Source organism: Aulonocara sp. 'chitande type north' Nkhata Bay, linkage group LG17, assembly GCF_057382095.1.
Source record: "Aulonocara sp. 'chitande type north' Nkhata Bay isolate Kocher_YH1m ecotype deep benthic linkage group LG17, A_spYH_male_GT1.1, whole genome shotgun sequence".
Taxonomy (NCBI): Eukaryota; Metazoa; Chordata; class Actinopteri; order Cichliformes; family Cichlidae; genus Aulonocara; species Aulonocara sp. 'chitande type north' Nkhata Bay.
This window is the reverse complement of record NC_141360.1, coordinates 26,399,135-26,412,845: the sequence shown is the minus strand read 5'-3', so window position 1 is coordinate 26,412,845 and position 13,711 is coordinate 26,399,135. Positions and strand designations below refer to the sequence as shown.

Genomic DNA, 13,711 nt, shown 5'->3' with positions numbered 1-13,711 from the left:
AGAGTCCACTGCTGTGCCAGCAAAGCATTCGGCAAAAGCCGTGGGGAGACATTTCTCAATTCTACAAATTTATTTGACATGACAGATACTTTGAGGAGGTCCAGTTCACTTTTGAGATAATTTCATTCTGTTTGCGAAAGCATCTGCCGTCTGTCAGACTGAGTCGAAGAAACAAAGACAAACAGAGAGAGAAAGCCAGACAGAGTCAGGACGATCTAAAAACACCACTACTGTGGGTCCATCCGTCACCACTCACTGGTGAAGCAGCCAAAACCTGCCAACTGGAAACACATATTTGTTGCCAGGCAACACCAGTGACATCAGCAACCTCCATCATCAACTCCCTCCACCCTCACCAATGGCACTTGGGTCTTAAAATAGCACTTAGATTATTATCAGGCTTCAAAATGGCAGACATTTGCTCATATGAACATAAGGAGAAGTGAGCTGGGGTTGCCAGCCGCGTCAGATGGCCTAAACTATGATATACATTAGGTGGGTGGGGGTGAGTAAGGGGTGTTCATTCATTTTCCAATATCTGTATATATGTGAAAGCAGCATAAAAACAACCAAAATAAAGGTTAGGTGTTAAAAAAAAAAAAAAAAGAGCAGCGTGGTGCCATGTCTGGTTGAAACAGGATGAGTCAGCGCATGACAGAGGGAGGCTGAAAAATAATTGAGTCCACTGCAAATGATTCAGAAAACTAATCTCATCTGCACTGTAAGTACTCCAGAGAGAAAAGTAATCACAAGGTCAAATTAGTCAAACTCGAGCTCATTAGCACAATTAGATATTCGCAGCAAAGAAGATTTAAATTTAGTGTTGCATGCAAGTCCGGAGAAAATGTCTGAGATCAAGTCCTGCTTGTAATAGTTTTTAAATCCAGAGGCCGCAGACGTGTCTTAAACATGCTACATCCAGCATTTTTAAAGCATCATCTGCTTCCAAGGAGCCAGACTTTCTTGTAAAGTGGTCTTGAGCAACAATTCTCCACGCTTACTGACGGGCTTTCAAAGCTTTTCACTGGCTGCTTTTTTACTCGTTTTCAGTCCAGTCCTTGTACCTGACCATTTCACAGGAAGATTTTTTTGTTAAGCCACTTAACACTGACCCATATAACATTTAAACATCAAAAAGGTCTGCCCAAGGCAAGTGTCTTGCCCAAGGACACATCGACCGAGACTGTCGGAGTCGGGGCTCGAACCGGCAACCTTCCGATTACAAGACGAACGCCCAACTCTTGAGCCACGATCGCACCCAACTAAAGGTATAAACCACTGTTGTGTCTACAAATAACAAACAACTTAGCAAAGAACTCATTTTAAATTGTATCTTTAGACCTTTATTGCTAGCAGCCTATCACAAAAATTGACGTTTTCAATTCTTTAGTTGAAACTATGAAAAAATGTCAAAGATAACACAGTCTGACAAGTATAAAATAGTTTTGTGCCAATAAGGTAATTCCCACAGACATATTGGTTGAAAGACTTGGCATTTCTCAACATGGTGTGTAGTGTGTCCATAAAAAACTGAGATTAGATCAGTAGATTAGGTAAGTGGAGGACAAAGAAGTTGCAGTTTTTCAAGACACTGAGAAATTTAGTTCAGCTTTTGGCACAGCCCTCCACAACAGTCACAGTTTCTAATGTGGCCACCTTGGAAAAAGTATGAACCACTTTATTACCCTGAAAAGTATTACTCTCTCCACACAGAAAGGCCCCAGGTGGCTTTGAACCCAGAACCTTCTTGCTGTGATGTAACAGCACAAACCATGAGATCAGCGTATGTACAAATGATCCTTAGAAAAAGGTCCAAATCTAAGGTTCATTGGATAAAGGTTTAAAGGAGTTTGTGCCGATGACCAAGTTGTCCCCTTACTCCAGAGACTGTCATTTTATGAGTGGAACTCACCTAAACCCCAACTGGTCGCGGCAGATGACCGCCCTGCCCTGAGGCTGGTTGTGAGGGAGGCTTCTTCCTGTTAAAAGGGAGTTTTTCCTTTCCACTGTTGCCAAAGCACTTGCTCATACGATTACTGGGGTTTTCTCGGTTTTCTTTATATTATTGTAGGCTCTATACTTTTCAATAAAAGGCGTCTTGAGGCAACTGTTGTTGTGATTTGCTGCTATATAAATAAAACTGAAAATGAATTGAAACTTTATCATAGTTAATCAACGTTTCTACTCTTAGCTTTGTGTGATGTCAGCAAGGAATGTCCTTAACCCTTTACTGGCCAAGCATCATTTAGGCCGCCTGGACATATTTGGTAATTTTGGCTGTAAAAGGGCCAAAAATCATATTATAAGTGAATTCTTTTGCCCCTTTTTTCAGAATAACCTCAGCTTTCAATATCTGGGAGTCATTTTACATTATTGTATTGTTGTGACAATGGAACAACAGTTAAAAGTGGAAAAAAATAAAAATCAGACTCTGTTTTTTCAGATTTATAACTAAGTGGAAACTGATATTCAACAGGAACAAAATGTAAAACAACATCAACTTTAAATATGAACTATACTAAATATGTACAATAAAGTTTTGGGGCCTTCTCCACGCCCATCAGTTTGCTCTGTGAGTTATCAATTCTTACATGTGATTGGACCCGTCGCAGTTCGTGCTTCCTAATGATGCACCGTAAAGTTTTGTAAAGCTCGTTTTCTCGTCTTTTAGTCACCATTTGAAATGTCTCTCTTGCCCAAATGGTCGAGGAGTTATGATAGTGCGAAGCGCACCTAAGTGGAATTGGCTTTTCTTTTTCCAGAGCAGTAGCTTGCAAGCCCACTACCTTTGTGCTACCGTAATGCACCAAATATCCCTGTAAAGCGCAGCTTCTCTTCTTTCAGTAACTGGGTGAATTTTTTCTCTTGCTCAAATGGTCGATGAGTTACAGTAGTTCGAAGCGCACATGGTCAAACGTAGGCGGGGTCGTTTAAACAATCAGAAGAAGAAGGGGGGGAAAAAAACGCAAAACTAAAACTGCAGGGCTAAGGCCCAAGGCCCAGTACAAGATTTAAAAAAAATTGAGCCATGACTGACATAAAAAAAAAAAAAAAAGAAAATTTTTAGATGTGAATCACACAAAGCCGCTGTAGTAGAGCCCATGCAGCTCATTGGGCTATGCAAAGAGCTAATTTCAGCCAGAGCACAAGTAAGTCGCTTCCATGGTCGAGGTTAGATGAATGGAGAATATTTTGAATGGTTCACAGTTCACTAATGGATTAGAATAATTAAAATGTGGAGCTGGAAATGATAAGCTTCAGGTTATTATGCAGAGAATCTTTGACCTGTAATCTCTCTGTGGTATGTCATGTTACCCCATCACTATGACACATCAATTTTTCCTCCAGGTCCCTCTGTAGAGCTTGCGAGATCTCTGCTTTCAAAACAGACTGATGCTAGCTCTTTTGTGTGACTGATTACCAATCAGCAGTGGCACATCTTTGGCTGAAAGGCAGGGAGAATCCTCCAGAGACAGATGTGAGAACGAACCGAACCCTGAGCCGTTTTTAATCTTTTCAGTGGTGTGCGGCTGCCACTGCTGATGAACCGCTGAACTGTCAAAGATACTGTCAAAGAAGAAATGAATTGGATGATGCATCTTTTAACAGGAGCTGGAAAACACACATTCTGTTTGATAAATAAAGAATGCTACAGTGATCATACAGCAGCTTTACACTGAGGAGCTTCAGAACAAGACAGCCCCCATCCTGGGAAGGGTTTCAAATGTATGTTATCAGCAAAAAGATACCATGACAAATATTTAATTTCATTTAACATTGATTAAGGCTTCTCAGTTAAAACAGACTAGAATCAAGTGCTCGTTTCTTAGCTTGCAATGACAAAAATATTGAATTTTATTTACTTTAAATCCAGGTTATGTTGCTCATAAGCCTAAATTCATCCATATTATTCTACTAAACTTTGTCTGCTATTCTCTTCTGCTACTCGTCTCATCATTGCTTGGGGTACCAGTTTTCTCCTCATCGATTACAGCTTTCAACTGCTGAATATTACACTCCATGATTAGAGGCTTGCAGCTGGGAAGATTTATGAGCAACAAGCACTGACGATTGATTTTGTTCAATTCTATCTGTTTTTCTGGTAACTACAAAAAGAGCACCATGCAAGTAGAGGGACAGATGCATCAATATTTATAGATGAAAGCCAACCCCCACCCACCTACCCACCAAAAGCAAAAACTGTCACCCATTTATTTTGAAGTTGAAAGCCAAATAAGCAAACAGATTTTGCTCTTTAGGTTTTTGACTGTAATGAGTTTCTCAAGGAGTCTGTGTCTTATTTCAGTGATTTATATTTTGGAGTAAATGAGCCTTGAAAACTAAACTGCTTTCCAATGACCAAGTTTCTTCTCTTCTGCTGAAGAAGAAGAAGGAGAGTTGTCAAGGTGCTGGCATTGCTAAAAGTTTGTTGATCGATGACCTGTGTTCATTATGACACTCCCAGATATAGGGCTGTTCGATATAACGCTATATATCGATGACGATATAAAAACGTCTATGTTTCATTTTACGCTATCCTTTGTTTCGCGGTGTCGCAAAATAAACTGTTTACGGCAATATTTGTTCATCGTTTTGATGGTCACTGTAGTGGCTATATTCAAGTTCTCTTTTTCTCTTACATTTAATATAACCACACTACAGACAGACAAGGGCTTGTTTTTATGCGTTGTCGTTAGCAACAACGACGGTAAAACCATCGCGTGTCCGCTTGTTCCACATAAACCTTTCACAATAAAGCTCAAGATCCTGTTGAGACTTTTCAAAATAAACTGAATCACGTGAAAGATGCAGAGTGTTTACGGATGAGAAGCAAAAAAGAGCCGTCAGGTGCTAAAAACTAAACCTTAGACTCAAACGTTAGAACAGGCTTTTCCCCGCAGCACGCCGTGTAATAAATACAAAGAAAACGGCGGCCGTTACAACTTATGTCTAAAAATGTATAGTTTCATGCATCAGTTAAAACACTGGACTCCAGGTACGCGACGCGCAGCTGGAAACACTTCACGCAAGTCAAGCTGCCCGAGATTCACAGAATTTACAGAAAATGTTACATTTTTGTGATTTATATCGTTATCGGACGAGAGATGTCTTAATATCGGGATATGAGATTTTGGTCATATCGCACAGCCCTACCCAGATAGTTCACTCACAAACTCATGCTGGAGGACACCATACAAACTTTTTTTTTTTTTTTAAACATCATTTGCTTCTTACTTACACTTGAGAGTTCTGTGCCAACAGAAGTAAACAGTAAGACAGATAAAATAAACCTGTTCACAAATCCATATCCATTATTACAGAATCAAACAGCTACAATGTAATCAAGGCTCATTTGAGCAAGAAAATTAAAAGGGGCCAAGTATGCTTTTTCTAATTTTCTGTCATATGACCACTGTCATGTGAAACCCTTACCAGTTTCTCATAAATTATGAGAGCAAGTAGAAACCAGGAGCTGCTGATCAAAAACGCAAGATTGACTGATCATCAGCAAATGTGACCAACTCCATAAGCAGACCTGTTGGAAGTTTGTTCGATTGGAGCATTCAGGTCTGTGTTAACACAATTCAAAATTAGAAAAAGACTTAAAAAATGTCTTTGTGTGTGATTTTTGGAACAAGGTCCTTTGGGCAGACAAGGCAAAAGTCGAGATGTCTGGCCTTAGTGCACAGCACCACAGTCGGAGGAAACCAAACACAGCATATCAGCATAGGCACATCATAGCAACACTCAAGTGCTATGCTGGAGGCATGATGATTTGGGATTGTTTTACAGCCACAGCACTTGGGCACCTTGAGTCATTGAGTCAACTATGAACTCCTCTGCATAAGACTGAATCTAATGTGAGGCCATCTGTCCCACAGCTAAAGCTTGGTAGAAACTGGGTCATGCAGCAAGACAATGTTCCCAAACAGATTAGCAAATCTGTAACAGAATGTCTGAAAAAGAAAAAAAAGGTGTTGCAATAGCCCAGTGAAAGTCCAGACCTGAACCTGACTGAAATGCTGTGGCAGGACCTTAAGAGAGATGTGCATAAATGATTACACGCCAAACTCAATGAACTAAACCAACATTAGGCCAAAGAACGATGCGGATAAAGTCATACAGAAAATTACTGTTCAGTCCTGTGAGAAATGTTTTACATGACTGTACACACTTTTGGATTATTTCAAGTTGAACAAAAAGTTCAGGCTTCAGATTGGACTCTGACAGTTTTCTCTTATCTTTCCAGTGCCATCTCTTTGGTCATCTCAGACACACATCTCTGGATGCAAGCACATTAGTTCAAACCCACTTCTGTTCAAACCTTTTGTTTGCATGAGCCAGACTATCATAAGAAAGGAAGAGGTGCCAGTACAGCTCATTTCTGGTTGGAGACCAACTCGGGGGCACAAACATACATGTACAGTGGAACCTCGACTTACGAATACCCCGTTTCACGAAAAATTCAAGTTACAAAAGGCACTGAACGTCAATATTTCTGCCCGTGTTACGGCAAAATGCCCGAGTAACGAAATCCGCTGGCTCTGATTGGCTGAGCCTACAATGCCCAGAATGCCTTCTGAATCATGTGACAACCCCTTGGCTTCCGTACTTGCCCTTCGCTCTTCCACTTGAATGACGTATTGTTGTTCTAGTTAGCAATTAGCCTATAGCCTATCGTTCAGCATCGCCTCACTCAAAACGCGCAATGGGTGCTTCGACTTACGAAAATTTTCGACTTACGAAAAACCTGGGAACGAATTAATTTCGTAAGTCAGGGTTCCACTGTATATTATATTATATTAAATTATATTATATTATATGTATATAGATTACATTATATATGTTGTATCAGGCTATGCAATACCCAAGTGTGTTAATATAATTGTTGGTTTTAATTTCTTCAGAGCAACTGCTGCTCAAATAAAAACTGAAAAGGTGTTCAGCTCAGACAGATAAAAAAAAAAAAAAAAATCAACTGCAGCCTCAAGACAAAATGACAAACTATGATGATTTAATGCATATGTATGTGATGGCAGTGTCTCTTTAACCCACACGCTTCTAGTCAAACAGTCCCTGGCACACAAAGAGAAAGAGGGTGAGACAGGGAGTGACCCACTCTACCGTGAAAAAGTGGAGAACACATTTGGATTGCAGTGCTGGCCACCAGCTGCCAGTTATTGAGTTTAGCAGGGGGTGAAGAATCCAATGGGATTTACACATCTAGACAGAAATCAAGAGGGCGCCAGAGGTTTTTCTCCAAACCCAATAAATCACCTGGCTCGGATAGCCACGGAGCGTGACAGGATTTTGTTTTGGTGCGTGCATGTGTGTGTGAGGGAGAGAAAAGGAAGTGGGATTTAAACTTGACTGATACAAACACCCTTTATGTTCAAGTGGAATGCAATGCTGTCTCTCAAGCACTAAGGCTACAGAGAGGAAGATGGAAATCAACAGCTCTGCACAACACATATTTGATAGTGGGTGTTTGTTTTGGTTCAACACTCTGCACTGCCAGTCAGAGATGGACCTATAGGTGGAAAGCAATAGGTTCTAATATACAAATAAAAGGGAAAGCAGCTACATAAGATGACAGCAGAATGCTCGTGAGCATCATGCTTGTGTTTGGCAGTGGATTACTGCTACTTCTTCGTTACCCTTCAACTCCCACACTGGCGATATGAACAATAAATGCTCATGCAAAGCTTTATGCAACAAAAATGTGAGTCTATGAGTGTTTAAACTAAGAACAGAAATACCATAGAGAAGGGATCCAGTACCGATGCAGCTCTTGTGCTAATCAATAACCGACAATATATGAAACTGTTGCCCAGTAGCGGGATCGGAAGGTCACCACCCAAGAGAGTACCCATCATTAAACCCAGTCTAGACTGAATGCAGGCTGCCTCCCCAAATCAAGCACGCTATCTGTACTGAGACAAAAAATACAGGCATATTTGAATGCTCCTCTGCCTAACAAAAGCAAAGGTGCCCCTAAAGGTTATCTTAAATTGCAGACAATCAATCACGGTGGTAAACAAAATTTACAGGGTGAGGTTTGGCAAGCAATGCACTGTTTGTATATAGAATGTTTTAAATAATGTAAATATATCTTTATGTGATGCACAAAGCTTCACTACATTATTAAACAGACATACTGTGGATTCCCAGCCAAGGCTTTCATTACTTAAATCCTAAAGTTGCTTTTGCCTTTAGGCAAGATGTTGTTCTACTCTTTATTCACCAGTTACCCATAGCCAGCACAGGCTGAATTACCTGGAAAGTTTGTTGTGAGGAGAGGTGTGTAAAGGCTCAAAATTCTTCTGGCAAGACACGACTGGTTTTTGGAAAGGAACAGCTATTCTGGGGGTGTTCAAAAGGTTTTGAAATGTGGGCATACCAAAATTCAACAATATGGACTCAAACTACAATTTGTGGAATCTATTCTGATCTTGGGCACAGTGGCAGCAGTTTAAGCAGACGTACTCAGACCTCCCAGTCAAAAGACACTGACTAACTGCACTTCTCATTCCATCACTATGGGTTAGCCCATGAACCCTTATGATCTTTTGGTCTCTTCATCATAATAGACCACTACTGAATCCATATCATTGTAATTATGGAAACAAAAAACAACAGCAAAAGGCCTGATATCTTAAACGTTTAATGTACCCCCCATTAGGAAACCCCAAGAACAAATGTGCCTTTTCCAAGTCCCAAAAACATGCTGAGTAGTTGGAGAAACTCCCATGACCTCAGTTTAATAGCTCACAATTCTATGACACAAAATGTAAAGCTCTTTACATTTCAATTCATGCTGGACAACACAATCAACCAAGCAGGCTAATCTGTTCTTAGATTGGAGTGCCCTGCATGTACCAACGCTGAAGGTCAAAGGTTTCCCCACAGTATTGATTCCATATTTAACACAGGGATGTCATCTTCTCCAACATCGATCCCCCATCCGTGCTGACAAGATATTAAAAAACAAAGCGGCATAATAATAATTGTGTTCTGTCACTGTGGCTGACGATATTTATCATAGTTCATTAGTTCAAGAGAACTAAAGAAATGAAACTATGGGTGTGATGGAGGACATGACATTAGCATGCTGCGTGGATTCAAGCCTCCCACTCAAAAAGCTAATAAGGTCTTTCTCATTGAAGAATCAATACAAAAGAAACAGTGCAGTGAGAGCTAGAACTCAAGAGTTCAATTACATATCTTACTCCCCTGAATAACAACAGTCATGGTGTGCCACAGGTTAACTGGAAGATGAAGAAAGGAAGCCTGTGCTCTCTTTCAAAAACCACAAACTCCACCCAGGAAGTTAAAGGACATATGACGCTTTTAAAAAATGATGATCAGAATTCACCTTTCTGGGGAGACCATTAATCCAAAGTACAAAGCGGCAAAGTAACTGACTATGAAAATGGAAATTTTCAGATAGACCCAGGTGAAAAGCCCTTTGCACCAGGGCTGACTAACCACAAATTCCTACATTCATGTTTAAATGAAAAATCAATACGATCAGTTAAATCTTGTTTTATGTATATGTATTATTATAAAGTGTGCACCAACAAACAGAAAGACTCAGCATTAAGCTGTCTAACTCAAAGCATGCTTCAGCTAAAAAGCAATTTGAATTTACACCCCTGAACAGATGGACACCGTCCCCCTGATTCTTTTCCTTCCTCTTTATCTCTTCATTAAATGCATAGATCAGTCCTCACATCTCAGGATCCCAGATGGGTATGGTGACCACAACACATCCCAACAAGTTAAATGTGAGACAAACAGTATTTGTAGAACAAAGTAGGATGTATTAACAAGGCTTGGAGGTAGTCAAATATACTATATTTGAGTTTAGCTTTTCTAACTTTCTCCCTCAGCAAGTAAAATAAGAAAATAAGCTGACATTTGTTCTTATAGTCCCATTTTCTCTTATAAATTCACTGTTATTTCAGCTGCTGTTATGCCTGGTAACAGTGTAACAGTTTCAGCGAAAAAGTAGCTCAGAAAAGTAAGCCTATTTGAACAATTTTTAGCCAAGTTTGACATGCATATACTGTGTCACTTCACACAATATTTTCTCATGCGTGAATAACCAATCATATTCAACAAAATCTGTAACTTTAACTTGCGATTTGTGGCTTTCACAGGACATAGCACCGAATAGGCTAACCACTGTTTGACTAGAATAAATAGACTTCCCTTCAAATGCAATGGTAAAAAACGGACTTTAAGAAAAGTACATGCCCTCCAGGGCCAGTCAAAATGTGGAACGTTGTCTTAAGATGTGGGACGGGAGGGGGGGGATATAACTGCTGTGCAGTCTCATTTAAAGAGGGATATCTGGGCACCCTACATATCATTGCAAAGTAAAATAAGTTATAAGGACACACCAGCCAAGCTTCTTGTGTCAGTGCTGCTTGGCAATGTGACCACTTGAGAAAAGAAAATCTATAGTCCCATCAGAATGACAACTATTATAGCAAGTAATGAACTCAGCCTTGGTAAATACATATGATAAAATGGGCACAACTGTCATATGTTATCTGATTCACTTTGAATATGTTAAAAATACAATAATAAATGCAACAATGACATTTTTTGACTTCTCTCTTAACCCTCCAAGCCATTTATCTGACTATCATGTCTATAAATCCCTTTGCTGTGTATGATGCCATATCACTAGAGTGATGATGGGTTCCCAGAAAAGCTTGAATTTCAAGCTTAAAGTGCTACAGTTCCCCCATCAGAGAGGGTCTAATCCCCCAAACTGTGATACTAACCGTACAAAGGATTAATCACAGAGGAAAGTGTGATAAAAATGTGCTAAATTATGTCAGCAGGCATTTTGGGGAATAGTGATTTTCTGGAGTAGCCCTTTGCTCGAGGTCAAGTTAATGTCAAGGTGCTAATAAAATATAGGAAAGCTCACATTTATAGTCATCTCAAGCAGATAAGGTTAAAGAATGGCTGATTCTTAAAGATCAAGTTAAATTACATCATCTCATGGAGTTCATGCTAATAAAGAACTTCAAGTCTTTGAAATCCTTTCCATATCAAAAGGACTTTGTCCCTAAATTTTAAGAAAAAAGTGCTTCTTAACTTTATATAATGGCATAATTAAAACTGCAGTTCACTCAGAGCATATGGTAAAAGATAAATGTTTTAACAATTTTGACATCAACCACAAAAGAAGAAAAAAACAAAAAAAACGTCTATGAAGTTAACTTTTGTATGCCAGCCTGGCCGTCCTGTGATGATACAGGCCCAAGAAATAAAAGGGTTGCTGCACAGCTCAGTGAGGGATGTTTAAGAATGAGCCAGCTATTTCAGTTTTCCGGCTTCTGTTCAACATGAAACCTTGGCCTAAAGGGAATGCATGGAACAAGATTATTTAGCAAGAAGCTTCCCCAGTTCAGTTTATATCCAGTCTGTCACGAAGATAAAAATATCCTTCCCCAATTCAAATCTCTTGCTTTCTTTTGCTTCCGTCTTTAGAAAGTAAAATTCTTCCTACCAGTTTGCCACCAGTGATCCAGAACAGGAACTCCAAAGTTCCTTTTTGCCCATTGCAGGGTCTCCACATCACATCGCTCTCCTGCCACGAATAATGACCTCAACCTGCGGGGACACAGAACACATCTGTCAATCACCTTAAGGAAGCAAGGCATATTCACTCCCTCAGAGGAACAGTCGGAATAAATCAAAATCGATGTTCAATGCCCAAACCATAGACGTCTCAAGACTTTAAAGTTGGACTACTACATGTACAGCAGTGGTGAGTGTGTTAGACATTTACACAGACTCATCATGGGCCTGAACGCTATGGTAATTTGGGGCTTTTAACGATTTCTTCAGTGTTCTTTTTCCATGGTGGAATAATTGTAATTTTTTTTAAAAAGTCCAAGTCCTAACTTGACAAAGCTGAGGCCTATTAATTTCTCATTAGTGATCATGACTGCCTACTGGTTTCTCTTTTCCAGCCTACACACAAATTCTAGCTCCCAGTTATGGAGTACGCTTCACTGATTTGGTCATTTATGTGCATTTCAATGTGTTATTAAAATTGTATGTAATTTACTCCTTTATTGCCAACGGTGCTGCAAGGGTAAAACACTGGGTTAAATCAACCGTGAGAACCCAAATTAGAAACTATTAGTGACTATCTCTCTCAGTACTCCAGAATTTGACTTCACTTTTCATAAAGGCAAGATAGGCAACCTGCTTTTGGAATGAGTGGGCAAAAAAAATCCATTATAAACTTTCAGCCTAGTGTAAATCAAAGGTTCGGAGAAAGACTCTTGTACCTCATCTGAAGCAGTTTTACAGGCTTCAGCACAGCCAAGCTCTTTGGCAAATCACACATCTTTTCAGACTAGATTCGATGAGCTGCATGTAAGGATATAGTGTAAAGGAGGTAAACACAAACAATGGATTAAGCAAAGGTCCTCTGAAGCGGTTTGACTGGCACAAAAAGTCAAAAGTCAGAAATGACTGGCTTTTAGAAAATTAAAATCCCTCATCTAGTGACAAAAATGAGAAAGGAGAGGAAAAGCTGCAGAAAGAGAGCGTACAACTTTCAAGGTATGTTCGTTTGTTTTTTTGCCTTTTATTTCGTTTAGAGCAGCTTTAAATTAAGTACGAGGCTTTTGATCCACAGCCGTTTGGTCTTCAAGAAAAGACCAAATGACGAAGTATAAATAGCAAACACCAACCCTAACTCCTAGAGTAGATATCCAAAATCAGTTGTTCAAAATACAGCATTATCAGCTTACACTGGGTATTGGTGCAGGTCATCCTCCTCTATCTGAAAGAGTCCATTATAGCTAATGTCCTCCTCGTAACAGTTAACGCAATGCTTTTGTTAAACTCCCTGAATAAAAGCTGTAACTCTAAACTTCAGTCAAACCTCATTGTGTGAGGCAAAATTACATCCATCCCAAAAACGTATTTACCTAATTGTAAATCAGAAAATCAGAGCAAGCTTAATTGGTCTCATTTAAGCGAATAGTTCGTGACACTTTTGCTGACAAAACCCATTCTTTTTCAACAGTTTTCCTTCTTTTCAGGACAGTGGAGGTGAAAGCTTGTTTATCTTCAGCATCTTCTCAAATCCCAGAGTTATTAGCCTCATGCTTTAAATGTCAAAGCCATCAACAGTGAATTCCACTTTTTCCTTCCCCTGAAACTCTGAAGCCTACCTACAGTCCTTCTGAGTTGCTCTTTTCCCCACCAAACCACATGCCCTCAATATGACCTTACAGACAGCAGCGATGAGCCCCTTAATCATGAAGTACCTAAAAAAAAACCCAACAAACTCCTTCAAATCCAACCTGCCCTTAGACCCTTCTTGTTCATCTTCAGAATTCTGCTACTTTTTTTGGATAACTGATACTCCCCGAGTTCATGCCCTGCTAGTGAACCCAAACACTACAGTTTCTATCTTCAGTCTCTCTTATTTCTCCCCTGTTATCCACTCCTCCTGATGGCTGCTCATATTTATTTTCAAAGCGTTGTTACCTGGTCGCTAAAAGCTTTTAAGAACAACCCACCAACCCTAGGCTACATTTTAGGCACAGCAGTCATTGAAGAGGTAGTGTAGTGATCACTACTCTACCTCTTCAATGACTGCTGACTTTTTGTATTTATTACCACCTGTAATAGAGCTTCTTTTTGACTAACACTTATTTTCTCTGTA

General features: G+C 39.7%; 1 protein-coding gene across 3 annotated transcripts in view; it reads right to left on the bottom strand.

The window, feature by feature from the left end:
- The window catches only part of acss3 (acyl-CoA synthetase short chain family member 3), a 65,117-nt gene that overhangs the window by 32,563 nt on the left and 18,843 nt on the right, over positions 1 to 13,711 (bottom strand). For all 3 annotated transcript variants that reach the window (XR_015125784.1, XM_086269670.1, XM_086269671.1), the window contains exon 9: positions 11,531 to 11,634. Coding sequence is in view for 2 of the 3 variants with exons in the window: in XM_086269670.1 (XP_086125796.1) it covers positions 11,531 to 11,634 (104 nt within the window). In the remaining variant the exon portion in view is untranslated. The remainder of the gene's footprint in view (positions 1 to 11,530; positions 11,635 to 13,711) is intronic.